This window comes from Mesoplodon bidens (genome assembly GCF_964165515.1).
Source record: "Mesoplodon bidens genome assembly, chromosome: 8".
Taxonomy (NCBI): Eukaryota; Metazoa; Chordata; class Mammalia; order Artiodactyla; family Ziphiidae; genus Mesoplodon; species Mesoplodon bidens.
In genome coordinates this window covers 1,674,865-1,689,331 of record NC_138165.1, presented here as the reverse complement: position 1 = coordinate 1,689,331, position 14,467 = coordinate 1,674,865, and the positions used below count along the sequence as shown (strand labels likewise).

The 14,467-nt window shown below is 61.3% G+C and overlaps 1 protein-coding gene across 5 annotated transcripts in view; it reads right to left on the bottom strand.

The window, feature by feature from the left end:
- BIN1 (bridging integrator 1) overlaps positions 1 to 13,126 on the bottom strand; it is a 56,978-nt gene extending 43,852 nt beyond the window's left edge. For 2 of the 5 annotated variants that reach the window (XM_081243123.1, XM_081243124.1), the window contains exon 1: positions 12,947 to 13,122. In XM_081243123.1, the coding sequence (XP_081099249.1) occupies positions 12,947 to 13,030 (84 nt within the window). In that variant the 5' untranslated portion in view covers positions 13,031 to 13,122. Of the gene's footprint in view, positions 1 to 12,946 lie in introns of all 5 variants that reach the window. The other 3 variants (XM_081243126.1, XM_081243122.1, XM_081243125.1) reach the window with 3 other exon arrangements.
- Between the last annotated feature and the right edge of the window lie 1,341 nt (positions 13,127 to 14,467).

The window sequence follows — 14,467 nt, the reverse complement described above, 5'->3', positions numbered from 1 at the left end:
TGGACACTTCTGGAGCATCTAAAAGCTGGAAGAGACTCCTGCTGCTTACAGGGAGAGGGAATAGGGGTCGGGGGAGGCCTAAAAGTGGTGGGAAGGGGTCCACAGTGTCACCTGGCCCCTGCCGGGCCCTCTCTGGGCAACACCTTCCCCTGCCGTCCTCCCCCGAGGCCTTACCATCTGGATCCCAAGCTGAGCCTGCATGGCTCCACCACTGCTGAGCCAAGGCTGGCCCGGACTTGGGCAGGATGGCCCAACTGGACACACATGGAGGGCATGGGCACAGCTGAACACCCCACGCCTGCCAAGGCGCCTCAGTACCCCCACCCCACCCGAGAGCTGGAACCCCAACCTTCAGTGTCCTCGGCTGTGAAATGGAGACACCTCTTCCCCCGTTAAATCCTCACACGCGGGGAAACCGAGGCTCAGAGGGGACAGGTAACTTGCCCAAGGTCAAGGGCTTGGTAGGAGCAGGGCTGGGATTTGAACATGGGCCTTCCACCTGCCACGCTGTGTAAGATGCTCCGAGAAGCCTTTTCCATCCCTCGTGCATGGGAGCCTCATACCCCAACTCAGCATTAAGTGCCTACTGTGTGCGGGTGTCAGGATCACAGCGGGACCAGCCTCCACCACTGGAGACTCGGGTCTAGCAGGGAGGACGGTCACCCCACTGTATGGAAGAGCAAATCGAAATAAGAAGGGTGGAGTAACTGGCCCAAGTCCCCCGTGGAGGCGGGGGGCAGGAGCTCGGATCCTGGGCCTCCGGTGTGCTGACAGCCCTTGCCTCCCCATCCCCACCACGTGGCTCCAGAGAGCACTAGCAGGCTGCAGGATGTGGGTGTGGCCTCTCCTGGCCTCTCACCTCCACCCACAGTGCACACAGTGGGACAGCGTGACCCACCGGTGCACTGACTCAAAGCTGGGACGCAGGCATCAGGTTCTGTCCTGCTGCCGGCCATGGGTTTCCCAGGGTGCTGACTCAGCTCTCCCAGGCAGCCCTGCACCCATGCAGGCAGCTTCCTCAGTGCAGTACCAGGATGGCCCCCACCTGGTCCACCAGACCCAGGACAGCACCGCCCCAGAGGCCCACAGGAGAGGCCCAGGACCCCCCTTTGGCTGTGGCCCCTGCCAGGCCCATGGTCCCCTCCACCAGGAGGCCTGGGTGGCGGGGACACACACACACACACACACACACACACACACACACACACACACACACACACACACACACACACACACACACACACACACACACACACACACACACACACACACACACACACACACACACACACACACACACACACACACACACACACACACACACACACACACACACACACACACACACACACAACTTATAAACTAGCTCCTGGCTTAGTTTATATTTCAAACAATATTTTCATCCTGTCCCAGATTCAGCAAATGCACCCTATTAATTGTGGATTCTCTTTCTCCGTTTAGATCGACTCCACTTGTATTCCTGGCCATTAACTCCTCCTAGTCTCCCCTCCCCTCCCCCACCTGTGGGATTCCCCTCCCTTCCCAACTCTGTTTTCAATCTGCACCCAGGTCTTTCTCTACCTGAGGCTCCCCCTGGGAGTCAAGTCAGGGCAGTTCCTTCCACATCGGACCCTGACCCTCTGGGATACCTGCATGAAGCCAGTTTCCTCCACCTGCCTGGTGGAGTCATGGGGGACCCCAGGGGCCATGTGGAAAGTCCCAAGGTGGCTCTGCAGGGTCACCTTCTCCTCTAGCAGGCCAGCACCCCTCCCCCATACACACGACACACACACACACACACACACACACACACAATGCTCCCCAGGTGTTCGCCCCACAAAGGCAGCCCCCGCCCGCTGATTTTTTTTTTTTTTTTTTGCGGTACGCGGGCCTCTCACTGTTGTGGCCTCTCCCATTGCGGAGCACAGGCTCCAGACGCGCAGGCTCAGCGGCCATGGCTCACGGGCCCAGACAATCCGCGGCATGTGGGATCTTCCCAGACCGGGGCATGAACCCGTGTCCCCTGCATCGGCAGGCGGACTCTCAACCACTGCGCCATCAGCGTAGCCCCCCACCCACTGATTTTTAATGGAAAACATTTCAGCATTCACATTTGCACTACAATAATCTCTTCCAAGCATCCTCCAACCACCCTCTCCCAGCTCAGGGATGGCGGTGGCAACTCCCAAGAAAGGCCAACTTGGGGCCAAGTCCAAGACTGGGAGGGAGGAAATCCCAGGGCTTCCCTGAGCCCCAGTGTTCTCATCTGCCAAGTGGAACCATAATCCAGTCCCGCCAACCTCATAGGTCACTGAGAGGAACAAATGAAAAACAGCAGATGGGAGGGTTCTCAGTAAACCACAAAATGCCATGGAGATGCTAACCCTGACCTCCCCTCCAGAATCATCCAGACCCAGCTGGACCCAGCAGAACTCAGCTCCACCATTATCACTTACAGGAGTCCTGGAGTTCACCTTCCCTCACTGGGAGGGGCATCTCATGCTTCCCAGCTCCTAGGTGGGCAACTGAGGTTCAGCGGCCGAGCCAGGGTTCAACCCACATCTCTCAAGCCCCGGCTCTTTCTGCTATGCATTGAGTTCCTCGAATGAATGAACAAATGAATGAATGATGGGAGACCCCTCACCTATGTCCCCAGGTCCCTCCCCTCATTAGGCCCCTAAACCCAGCCCACCTGGAACTGTATACCCTCCCCCCATCCATTCAATCAAGCTCCGGCTCAGGGGGGCTCTGGCTTCCCTCCTGGGGGAGGCAACACCACCCCTCCCGATTTAGTGTTTTCAGCCTATGCAGGAAAAAAAGGAAACAAAAATGCACTGCAGTTCAATTTCAAGAATCTGGTCATCAGAACACAAAAGCCAGAATGGTCCCTACCTGTGGGTTCCCAGGGGTTCCCCAAGATGCTCCCTGAGACAAAACCTGTGCATCCTCCCCACCCAGGCACTGAGCGCATCACTTCCTCCACCACCACTAGGCACTGGGCACTGATCATGTTCCTTCCTCCTGGACCCTCTCCACAAGCCCGTGGGCAGGAACTCCCATTCCCGTTTACAGAGGAGGAAATAGGGGCTCAGAGAGGGCACGACTTGCCCAGGACCCCAGAGTGGGTGAGTGGTCACTGGGGTCATGCTCCCTTCTCTCTACCCAGGTCTGTCTTTCTCCCGCACTCACCCCAACCTCTTTCCTCCCCTTCCCTTGTTTAGTCTCTCTTTGACTCTTGCCCACCTGCAGGGATCCGGGGCTCAGTTCAGCACCCTCATCCACTCCATCATCCACATCTGGCCCCGAGATAGTTATTGACAGGCTGGAGGACACGTCTTGAGAGAGGTGATGCCATCTCAGAGCAGAGAAGTAGGGGCGGCCACATGGGGCCGGGGTGGGAGCAGCAGGGAGACCGCTCGGCCCAGCTTTCCCTGGGCCAGGTCTGCCCTCAGTGCCCAACTACGGGACCTGGCTCGCCAGGGCTCCAGCATGTTGGTTGCAGTCCTGGGGAGAGGCCGAGGTGACCAAAAGTTCCAAAGAAAGTAGCAGCAGCTGTTGGAAAAAGAGCTGGCAAGGCGCTCCCGTCACCCCAGCCGCCTTCTGGCCCCACGGCCCCTGCAGAGCTCCTCAAGCACAGGCCTGGGTGGAGCCCTGGACCCCTCACCAGCCAGCCGCTGGCCCTGAGACTCATCCACACAATGCTACCTACTGTCATCCACTCCTCACCCTGCAGTCTGTGCTCCGAGCCACCGTTCCCACCAGCTGGCATGACCCCTCGTCCTCTGAGGACCCTCCCTGGCTCTGATCCAAGACCTAGGGGACCCCCACTTGGCCATCTGGTCTGGCCTCAAAGGGCGGAGCACACTGGGGTGCCTTGAACAGGGGTGAGCTGGCCCACTGACCCCTCCCAGCTGTCCAGTTCGACAGGCTTAGCAGTGTCATCCCCTCCGCAGTGTCACCTTGTGGCCTCAAAACAGAGAGAAGCAGGTTTGCCCATACTGGGAGGAGGAAGGCTGTGACCCCAGCCCTGACGGAGTGGACTCCAGGATGGCAGCCCTGCCCCAGACCACCCACCCCCCGGACCTTCCTGGGCACAGCTGGATTCTAACCTGACCCAGGTCACTCCCTCAAGAGGGGATGCCACTTCCTCCAAGCAGTCTTCCCTGACTGCTCAGCCCTGATGGGAGGCTTCCTCAGGACCCCAGTGTCCTTCCCCTCACCTCCTCCCAGTGCTGTAATGGGCACTGGCTGTGGGGCTGGGAGCTCCTGGAGGGCAGGGGCCAGTTCTCCTCCCAGTGCCCTCAGACCTCAGCCCTCTGGCCCACAATGGGCAGGCCACGAAGGAGAGAATGACAAGTGGAAGAAGAGCTAATTCAGCGCCAGAAGTCCAGGCATCTAAAGCGAGGAGCCAGCTCCGATGTCCCTACAAAGGTGCCCTGGGGGCTCCAGGATGGAGGGGGCTTGCAGGGCCTCTGAGGGCCTGAGAGCCCCAGCTCCACTGGCAGTGACAACAGTGACAAGTCCCTCCCCCCAGCAATGCGGTGGCTGCTGCTGGCTGCCGCCCACTCACTCCCAGCCCCTGGGGTTCAGCCCCCGCCTTACTGCGGCCTTGCACTGCAGAGGCAGAGATGTCTGCAAGCTCACACCCTGTCCACAGAGCAGGGACAGCAGCAGAGACCCCGCCGGTCACCCCAGGCACAGGATGGGGGGGGACAGGGCACAAATGTCCACTTCCAGGAGCACCATGGACAGGTCTCAGCAACCAAGGCCGAGGCCCACCCCGAGGCTCCAAACCCACCTTCCCCCAGTGCTGTGGCCCCAATCCCACTCCATCTGCCATGGCACTGGGACCTGGGGTCAGGGACTGGGGCTGAGGGTGAGGTCCAGGAGGCAGAGGGAAGAGGCCCAGCCGAGAGCAAGCCCAAGTGGGTCTGAGGGCAGCACTGAGTCTCAGGTCTAGCAAATCACACAGACCCCCAGGTCGGGGATCCCCGGCACCCCAGTCACCTCAAAGCTTTCTCAGGTCGGAAGAGGACCCCTGCAGACGGCCCAGGCCAACCCTTCTTTGGCATTTGGCCTGAAGCCAAGGAGGGCTCCCCAGCAGGACCCCAGCCCACTCCTGAGAACTCAAGTGTCTGGGCCCAAGCACAGCAGCCCCAGGCTCAGGGTAGCACCATCACAGCCCTGAGACATTTTACTGCCGGAGAAGTTTCTAAGCAGCGATGCCCAGGGGTCCCTCGAAATAGCCTGTGCCAGGGCTGGATGCGCCCCCTGCACCTGACCCCAAGACCTGGGCTCTGATGCCTCCTGTGCTCTCTGGGCGCCTGAAATCCAGCAGCCACATCGCCCTTCCCCCTCCCACCCTACACCCTGAACCCAGGGCCTCCCGGGCCTCTGCCAGCCGTCAGCCTGCCTCTACCTGCCTGCAGAATCCAAGCATCCGGTCAACAAGGAAGCACTGAGCACCTACTGTGTGCAGAGCTGGGGGCACCACAGCTACCGCAGCAGGCAGGACCCACCCTTGTGGAGCAGATATTCTAGGGGGCTTGCCCCAGGCCACCACGGGCCTGCTTCAAGCCTGGACCCAGGAGGGCAGCCAACAACACCCCAGCTCCAGGCGGCCAGTCCACAGGGTGGGCAGCAAACTGCCCCAGGGCACTGGGCCCCAGACTTTTAGATTCCACACCAGGAAAATCTTCCCAGTGTGTGTGTGCGCGTGTGTTTTTCGGCCACTGTGTGTGTGCGTGTGTGTTTTGCGGGGGTGGGGGGGGGTGCAGTCAGCACTATGACTATTTCCTCCCCAAAAACATTAAGAAACTACCAGAACTACCATCATTTCATAAAAGAAACACTGTTGCAACAATATGAACAAAAGTAGATACAATCTCAGCATAAAGGGTGTTCCTTTATATTGAGTAAAGCGGATGCAGCTTTCAAATTTGGGAAAACACACACACATCACCTCATTTGTCCTCACTTGCAGGTACGAACTGCTGTCCCTAGACTTGCCCCAGGAAACCCCAAGCTGTCCCCTCAGTCCAGGGCCCACCAAACACCCCCAAAACAGAAAGGCCACATCCCAAAGTATAAGCTTAGACCCCATGTGGGGACCCAGGGGCAGACAAGAAGCCCCAGATCTAATTTAATGGTGGGGAAGGTCTTGGGACCAAAATCTGTCAAGTGACACCCCGCCCCCCGAGACAGGCCTTCCCTCCTGGATAGAGATCCGCATCTTATTTGCATGATCTGGGCCTTCCCCCTGGCCTGAGGGCCTAGTCACCAAGGGAGAGGTAGCACCCCAGACAGTGGACCAGGACAGCCCATGGGCAAGTCACACCACTGCTCTGAGCCTCAGTTTCTTCATCTGCTGAATGGGTATCATAATGACCTCCCCTGCAAGGTGAGAATGAGAATTTTCACCAAGCACTTGGCACTCAGCAGGTGTGCAACAAACCAGGTTTGTTTGTTTGTTTGTTTGTTTTTGCGGTATGAGGGCCTCTCACTGCTGTGGCCTCTCCCGTTGCGGAGAACAGGCTCCAGACGCGCAGGCTCAGCGGCCATGGCTCACGGGCCTAGCTGCTCTGCGGCATGTGGGATCTTCCCAGACCAGGGCACGAACCCATGTCCCCTGCATCGGCAGGCGGACTCTCAACCGCTGCGCCACCAGGGAAGCCCCCAAACCAGGTTATTTTTAAGTTAATATTTGACAGAGGTTTCCCTTGGGACAGGAAGAGCCTGCCTTTCTCTTCTCAATTCCCCAGCCCTGACCCCTGCCAGCCCTTGGCACTAAGCCAGCCTCGCTGCCCGGTCCAGAACCATGTGGCCTCTTTGGGAGGTGGCAGCCTCTTTGGGGAGGCCCCAGGAGCCCCAGGTGCCAGCCAGGTCCCACGAGGCATGCCCCATCCCCGGCACAAGAACCACCAGCCCTGCCCCTCACTTGTGTCCATTTAATCCACACAGCATTCTCTGTGGCTCTCACCACTGACTTCTGGTGAGGAAACTGAGGCTCAGAGAGGTCAATGTGACCTGCCCAAAGGTAGTAACATGTGGGAAGGGATTCAAACCCAGCTCCCTAGAGAGTGGTTGCCACTACCCTGAGTTGCTGCTTGATGTGAAAATCTTTTAAGTGGTCCTCCCTGGGCTGGGCCATCTTTGGTGTCTCCCTCCTCCTCTTTTATTGGCCCCTCCCACCTCCTCTTACATCGTGGGTGAGAGCCCCCACCCACAAAGCAGCCCTGGCCTACACTGTCAGTGCCCTTCAGCTCTGGTGTCCTTTTCTTTGTATTTTTAATCCCAAAAGGAGACTTGCCAAAAAAGGAGCTTTAGTGACTTCCCTGGCGGTCCAGTGGTTAAGACTCCATGCTTCCAATGCAGGGGGCACGGGTTCGATCCCTGGTCAGGGAGCTAAGATCCCGCATGCCACGCAAAAAAAAAAAAAAAAAAGGAGCTTTAGAAAACCACATAGCAGGGTGACATCAAACAGGAAGGCATCATCCCCCAGATGCCCTCTCACCTGGAGCCAGAAGCTTCAGCTCAGCCTCTTCCCAAACCAATCCCTTGCACCATGTGAGCGCCCGGCCCTGGAATGCTCAGGAAAGGCTGATCTGGGCCATCACATTCCACTGAGGAAAAGCTGCCCTGCTCTTGTATCTACCTGCCACCAGACTTTTCGTTTCTTGAGTGTCTCCCCCAACGAGATGTCAGTTCCAGGCAGGCAGGGGCTTGATTATGCTCAGCCCTACAGAACCAAGATGGTGCCCAGCACACAGTGGGTTTTCCAAGTAAATGAAGAAGCAAACCCCGTGATCACTTTACGGATGGCCAGAGTGAAGCCCAGAAAGGGGGGAACACTTACCCAGGGCCACCGGATTTACGTGCAAATGAGTCCAGTTCCCACCTCAACCCCGGAACTGTGCAATTCCCTCCCCCGCCACACGCCACTCCTCTGCACACACACACACACAGACACGGGCACACACACACACGCACACATACCACCGTGGGCTGGGACAACATTACAAACCCTGATCCATCAAGGGCTCAGCAGGGATTAGCTGTCTGCAGAGGCCTGTAATGGACACTCCAGGGAGAAGGGCTGGGACAAGGGCCTGGCGCGGAGGGAGGTCTCCGGGTCATCGTGCGGCTCTGCCCACTGAGCACTTGCTGTGTGACGGGCAGCTGTCCGAGGCCCTACTCTCCACAACGGGCGTGTGAAGGGGAACCAGTATTACCCCCATTTCACAAATGAAGAAACTGGGCTCAGAAGGGTCCTGCCATCTGCCCAAGGTCCCGGCTGGTCAGGGGAACCCAGGATCCCCACCTGCTGCCTGCCGAGCCCATGCCCGGGATCTGTCTCTGACACGCCCCTGGGTAGGACCCAGGGATTCTAGAACCTCATGGCAAAAGCCCAGGCAAGGCCGGGCTAAGGCAGAAACGGGGGGCACAGAAGCACAACTTGGTGAGGGGCAAGCTGGACGGAGATGGCCTCCTCCATGCACGAGGGCGTGGGCAATGCCAGAGAGCGAAGGTGAGAAGGGGACACGGCGAGGTCATCTGCGAAGAAGGAGGGTGAAGAGTTGAGGCCTCAGCCTCTCTGAGAGTCCACAGGATCCACAGATCCCACCGGCATTCAAGACTTGGTCACATCCAACCCAAATCTACGGCCCAGGCGCCCCTCTCCGCTCCCGACACACCCCACCCCTTCCCTGGGTGACCAGCAGCTCACTCCCCCACTCCACAGGCACCCTGACCCACAGCTGCTCCCCCACCCCACCCCGGGGAACACCTCCCCCAGGCCCCAGACAGCCCAGTGAGCCGACCTGGGCAAAACAGCCTCTGCCTGCTTTGGGCCCTGCCACGAGCCAGCAGACTCAACGGAGTGGGATGAGGCCCAGCCCACCCCGGCCCACCGGGGCCCAGGAAGTCCGGAGGTCACGCTTGCAACCTCCCCACACCCACAGGCCTCAGCCAAACGTCCACCGAGCCCCCAGAAACACCCCACCCAGAGATGACGCCTAGCTCAGGAGCCTTCTCGCCAGTGCCGGCAAGATGAACCGTCTACATAAATAACTCGGGTCCAGGGAGAAGCTGATCCGAGCCTGGAGAGGTGCAGAAATGCTTGTGTAAGATCAGAGGAAAGGGACACAGCGCAGGGAGGTACAGAGGGACGGAGGCAAAGCCAACATGGGAGGGGACGAGAGAGAGGACACTCAGGGGCGAGAGAGACACCCCGATCGGGAGGACAGTGCAAAGTCGGGGCAGAGGAGAGCCCCTGCTGACCGGGGCCCAGGGCCTCAGAGGCCGTCCAGCAGACCCGGCGGGCTCCCTGCCCCCTGTCCTCTGTGTGCCGTGGCTACTCTCAAGGCCACCGTGAGCATAAGAACTGGCTGCAAAGGCCTGGCTCCTACTGAGGAGGCCTCCATGGCTACGGCACAGGAGACCTTAACCACCCAGATGAGTGTGGCCCCATCATGGCCGTGTGTCAGGGTCCTATAAATAACTGCCACTGCACCTTCCCTCTAGGGAGGATCTGCTGTGACACACCAGTGCTATTCCCTGCACGGACAGCCCCAGGCCCTGCCCCTCGGGGCCAGGCTTCCCCACTCCCAGCAGCCTGGGCCAGTGGCGGGGGTGGGGTGGGGGGCGCAGACAGTGGGCAGAGCCTCCTCCCCTGCGCCTTTCCGCGGGCCCGGCTCCACCAGCACAGGCCGGCCTCTCTCACGCACGCCCCGTGAGGACTTCTGGGCAGTGGACCTTGGGGCAAGCAGGCCAGAGCGTACCCCCACCTCACCTGTCCCTTCTCCCCGACCGTCCCGTCACCCCAGGGACCCAGCCCACCAAGCCCTAATCTTCTCTGTCATCTGACCCAGGCTCCACCCCAACTTGGCTCTGCCCAGCCACCTACTGAGGCCCAAAAATGGACAGAGTCATTTATAGAGGATCCGACAAGCCAAACGCGATGGGAAGATGACCTCATGGTACCCGGGTCCGAACTCCAGGCACATGCTCTGCACCCGAGCACCCTGGGGGCAGCTGGGGGCTGGGAGGTGAGCGCTGACAGTGCCATGCTGGGCTGGCGGACCACGGGGAGCCCTCCGCTGTGGTCTCACGCCCTCCTCACACCAGGGCCAGAGGCCTCAGGACCTTGCGACAGTAAGATCCACGCCGGCCAGAGCCACGTGCGCCCTGCTCCCCGCAGCACCCGGGGCTCAGCCCAGGCCCAGGCACACAGCACAGGTCCAGGTGCAGGCGGGATTCGCTGAATTGTTTTTTCATAACAGTCACTCTGCACCTGCTGGGGCCAGGTGAATGCTGGGTGCCCACACGGATCTGCTCAAGCCCCAGGGAGCACCCAGACCAGTGGTGGATGCTGCCGGGTCAATGGGCAATGCCAGGGCCCAGCGGGGACTCACTGAGCTGGGGGACAGGAGAGCTGGCTCCGCAGGCACCAGCGGGCAAGCTCTCCCACACCTCACCGTCCCCCTCTGAATCCTGGTGGACGACTGGGCAGAGAAGACATGGGGGGAAATCGAGGGTGCGGAAAAGAAGAGGAGAGGTGGGGGCCCTTCTCCCTATGCAGATACAACCTAGGCCCTCTGCCCAAGCGCCTGCTTGTCCCTGCTCAGGAAATACCCTGCCGTGGCAACAGGACCACTGGAATTGCCCCTTTACTCATAGACTTGACCAAGGCGAGGTGGGGCCAGGGGCTGGATGCCTATGAGACCACTGACACTGCGAGTTAGACATGGTCCTGAGGGCCACCTGAAGATGCCGAGGAGATAGCCAGGTCAGCGGCACCCAGGCTGCAACGCAGACTCTGAGCCTCCGGAGGGCAGAGGGGAGAGACTGCTGTAGGTCAAGTCATCGGGCTCCTGGGAGGGGGCTGCAGCTGGGCCAACAGGGGAGGCTACTTTCCCAGACTCGGCCAGGATGCCCGCGGTGCTGCTCTGGCTTCCGCTGGGGAAGACCTCCCAACCAGAGCCCACGGGGCAGTGAACAGCAATAGCGCTAAGCAACTCCAGTCCCATGAGGCCCAGGCTCGGGCAGGGCCAGCCCTTGGCCAAGGCCAGCATCCACAGCTGACCAGCTGTCAACCGACTGCCCATGGCCACAGAACAGAGGCTAAGGAGGGAGAGGAGGCATCTCAGTGGGGTCAATGATGACCTCTCGCCATGTACACGGGGGGGATACAGCCCATGCCTACTGCCCATGAAATTACTGAAAAATGCTGCTGCAGAAACAAGGCAAGTAGGGCAACGGGGACACAGCAAAAGCAAAGGGGAGCCGGGGAGGACTAGGACGTCACTGGATTGGGGGCAGGGAAACTGCCTCAGCCTTCCCTAGGCTTCCCATTCATCTTCCTCAGCCCCTCAGGGGCAGGAAGCAGGCTTAGACCCAGAGCTGCCTGCTCCAGGCACCTAAATGGATTACCCAGCCGTGGGCGGGGAGCAAGGGCAGAGGCATCTGCCCCTCCCCTCTCCCCAACCTGGGCGCTGAAGCCTTCCCAGCCCCCAGCCAGCTATCTGTGGTACTCTAATCCCTCGTCCCGCCCTGGGGAGGGGAGGAGGACAGCTGGGACAGGCCCGATCTGGAGTCTGGCTGAGGGCCCTTCCCTCTACGCAACCACCCACCTACTTAGCCCGGGACCACAAGGATGAGCTGCAGGACTCGGAGGGAAGCGCGGGGGAAGCTCCAGAGGCCGCCGCCGCTCTCACCCCGACCCCCACCCCCACTGTCACGTGGCTGCATCCTTAGGGAGCCCGCAGGTCTCAGCTGCAAAAGTCATTGTTTATAAACAGCCACAAGCCTGGCGGGGGAAGGCCGGCCGGTCTCCGGGATCGGGCGGCAGAGGGGACAGACCCGGCCAGGGGAGCACTGGGGGGCCACCCTGGCAGCAGCACTGATTCTGCAATCTCAGATTTCAGAGTTGGAGTCGGCAGGGGAAGTGGCGTCAGAAGCTGGCGTGATCCAATTCAATAAACCAGAGGCGGCTAGGGATAGCAAGCCGGGCGGGCGCGGACCCCTGCCGCCCAATCCTGCGTTTCCTGCACAGTCCGAGGGCCCCGGGAAGCCCCGGCTGCAAACAGTGGCTCTCCGCGCCGAGGGGTCGGGTTTCCTGCGGGGCCCTCCACACCCCCGGCGGCTTGCCGCCCCTCCTCCGGGCCGGATCCCCACCCCGGCCGCGGGCTCCCAAAGCCAGAGCCGCCACCCTCTCCCCCCGCGGCCGGAAACACGAAGCCCCTGCTCCGGCGAGGGCACCTCTCGAGGGTTGCGCAGCTCTCTGCTCCCCGGGAGCCGGGCCGGAGCTTCCAGGCCGCAGGCACCTCTCGGGAAGGGAAACCTGACCCCTCCCTCGGCCCACGGGGACAGAAGGTGGAGCGGCGGGTGGAGAGGAGGGAACGGCGGGCGCAGGAAGCGCTCAGAGGCCTGGAGTCGGCGCGCAGGCACCCGCGAGCAGAAGGGCAGCCTCGGGATTCCCGGAACTAAGCGACCCTGGGGACAAGGGGCAGGCCCCCCTCGCCCCAGCGCCGGCCCCGCCCGCAGGGCTCAAGTGGTCCCGGAGGGCTAGGGGCGCCACCTCGCCTCCCAGCCTCCCGGCCTCGGCCTCCAGGGCGGGGTTAGCCTGGACCTCGCGCCCGGAGAAGAGCGGGGGCCGCCGCTCCTCTGCAGAGGTGCCGCGAAGATACAAAGCGGCGGGGGTGGGGGTGGGGGTGAAGGAACAGCTGCGCCCTCTCCTGCACCCCGCCGGGGGTGAGAGGAGACGGAGGACGCGGACGGCAGAGGGCACCCAGAGCGTCGGGGGGCGCAGCCTGTGGACACCCCTAGGCCCTCGGCAGCGCTCGTCTGGAGGTGACAGCGCCGGGCCCGGGATCAGGACCAGCCCCCGGCGCGGGGGTGGGGGACAGGTGTCCGGACGGCGCGGCTGCAGGGGCTCGGGCTCGCTCACCTTCTCCTGCGCGCGAGTGAGCTTCTTCTGCACGTTGCTGGCGATCTTCCCCGCCGTCACCCCCTTGCTGCCCATCTCAGCCATTGCGGCTCAGGCTTGCCCGGTGGCTGGCGCCGATCTACCCAGCCCCCAGCCCCCAGCCCCGGCCCCCGGCCCCCGGCCGCGCGTCCGGCCCGGGCTCCCGCTCCACGCCGCGCACTAGACCGCCGAGCCGACTGGCGGAGGCGGAGCGTGCGCCCGGCAAGCGAGCTAACGAGCTACGCGGGGACCGTGGGAGGGACGGACAGGCGGAGGGAGGGAGGGGGAGGGAGGAGGGGCCGGGCCTCCGGCAGCGGTCAGCGCCCCCCGCCCGCCCCCTCCGGACAAGACACGGCCTTTTAAAGGGCCACCCGGGCGCCGGAACCGCTCGGCCGGCGAGGAGGGAGCGGCGCCCACCGTCGCCGCGGCTGAGGTGGCGAGCGGGACTCCCGGGACCCTCCGATGACACCGCCCCGGGGCTGGGACGAATACGACAGGCCTGGGTCCGGCGCCGCCGCCGGCCGTCTTTCCTTTCCACAGCCCCGGAAAGGAGGCCAGATGGAGGAGAAGGGTGCTTTCAAAAATCAAAGATAAAGTGTGTGGCGATCAGGGAGCCCGGGCTGGAGCGCGCAGCCCAGCCGGAGCCGCCTCTCCTTCCCGGGGCTCACCTCTGGGCACCCCCTCTCGACGCTCGGCCTCCTCCTGGCCTCTAGGTTCACCCTTCTCGACCTGGGTTCTCAGGGCGCCACCTGTGAACTGTCCCCTTTGCCTAGTCCCTTGCCAACCAGGCGCTCGGTTTTCTAATTTGCGGATAATTATTATAATAACAGCAGCCTAACAGTACTGAGCCTTCCTGTGTGCCTGGAACTCTGCTAAGTGCCTCATAGGCAGGCATTATCTCGGTCCGTGTCCAGGACGGCCCGATGAAGTAGCTGCTAGTATTTCTCCCGTTCTGCAAACGAGGCACAGAGAGGCCTGGAGCCAGACCTCTGACTCCACATCCCAGGCTCTCCAACCACTATACACTGGGTGGTCTCCTATGCCCTGATGGAAGAAAGATGAGTAATTGTCATTATTCAAAGAGAAGATAAGGTTATTGCTAACCCACCGATGACAACTTTGCCAACAGACCAATGACACTTGTTCAAAATTAATAAATATGCATTGGGTTTACTGATCCCACCACACCCCTCCCCAAAATCATGTCAGGGGCTTAGAAGGATGCCACAGCACTTTGCCGCCCTGGAAGTCAGGGCGTGTCCCAGGGATGTGAGCTGAGTTGAGTACTGAGAGGAGTCCTGGAGGCCCTGTTGAGGAGGACTGGTCATGTCCAGCACCCAGGCAGGAGCCAGGGCAGGGGTCCCCTGGAGGCTTCTGGGAGGAACAGGAAAGGCTCTTGCAGACCGTACACCAAGCCTGCCATACTCATGGAGAAACCGAGGCCCAGGAAAAAAAGGTTTGGCCTGTGCTCCCCGGGAAGGCTCCTCTGCAACCTCTCTGGCT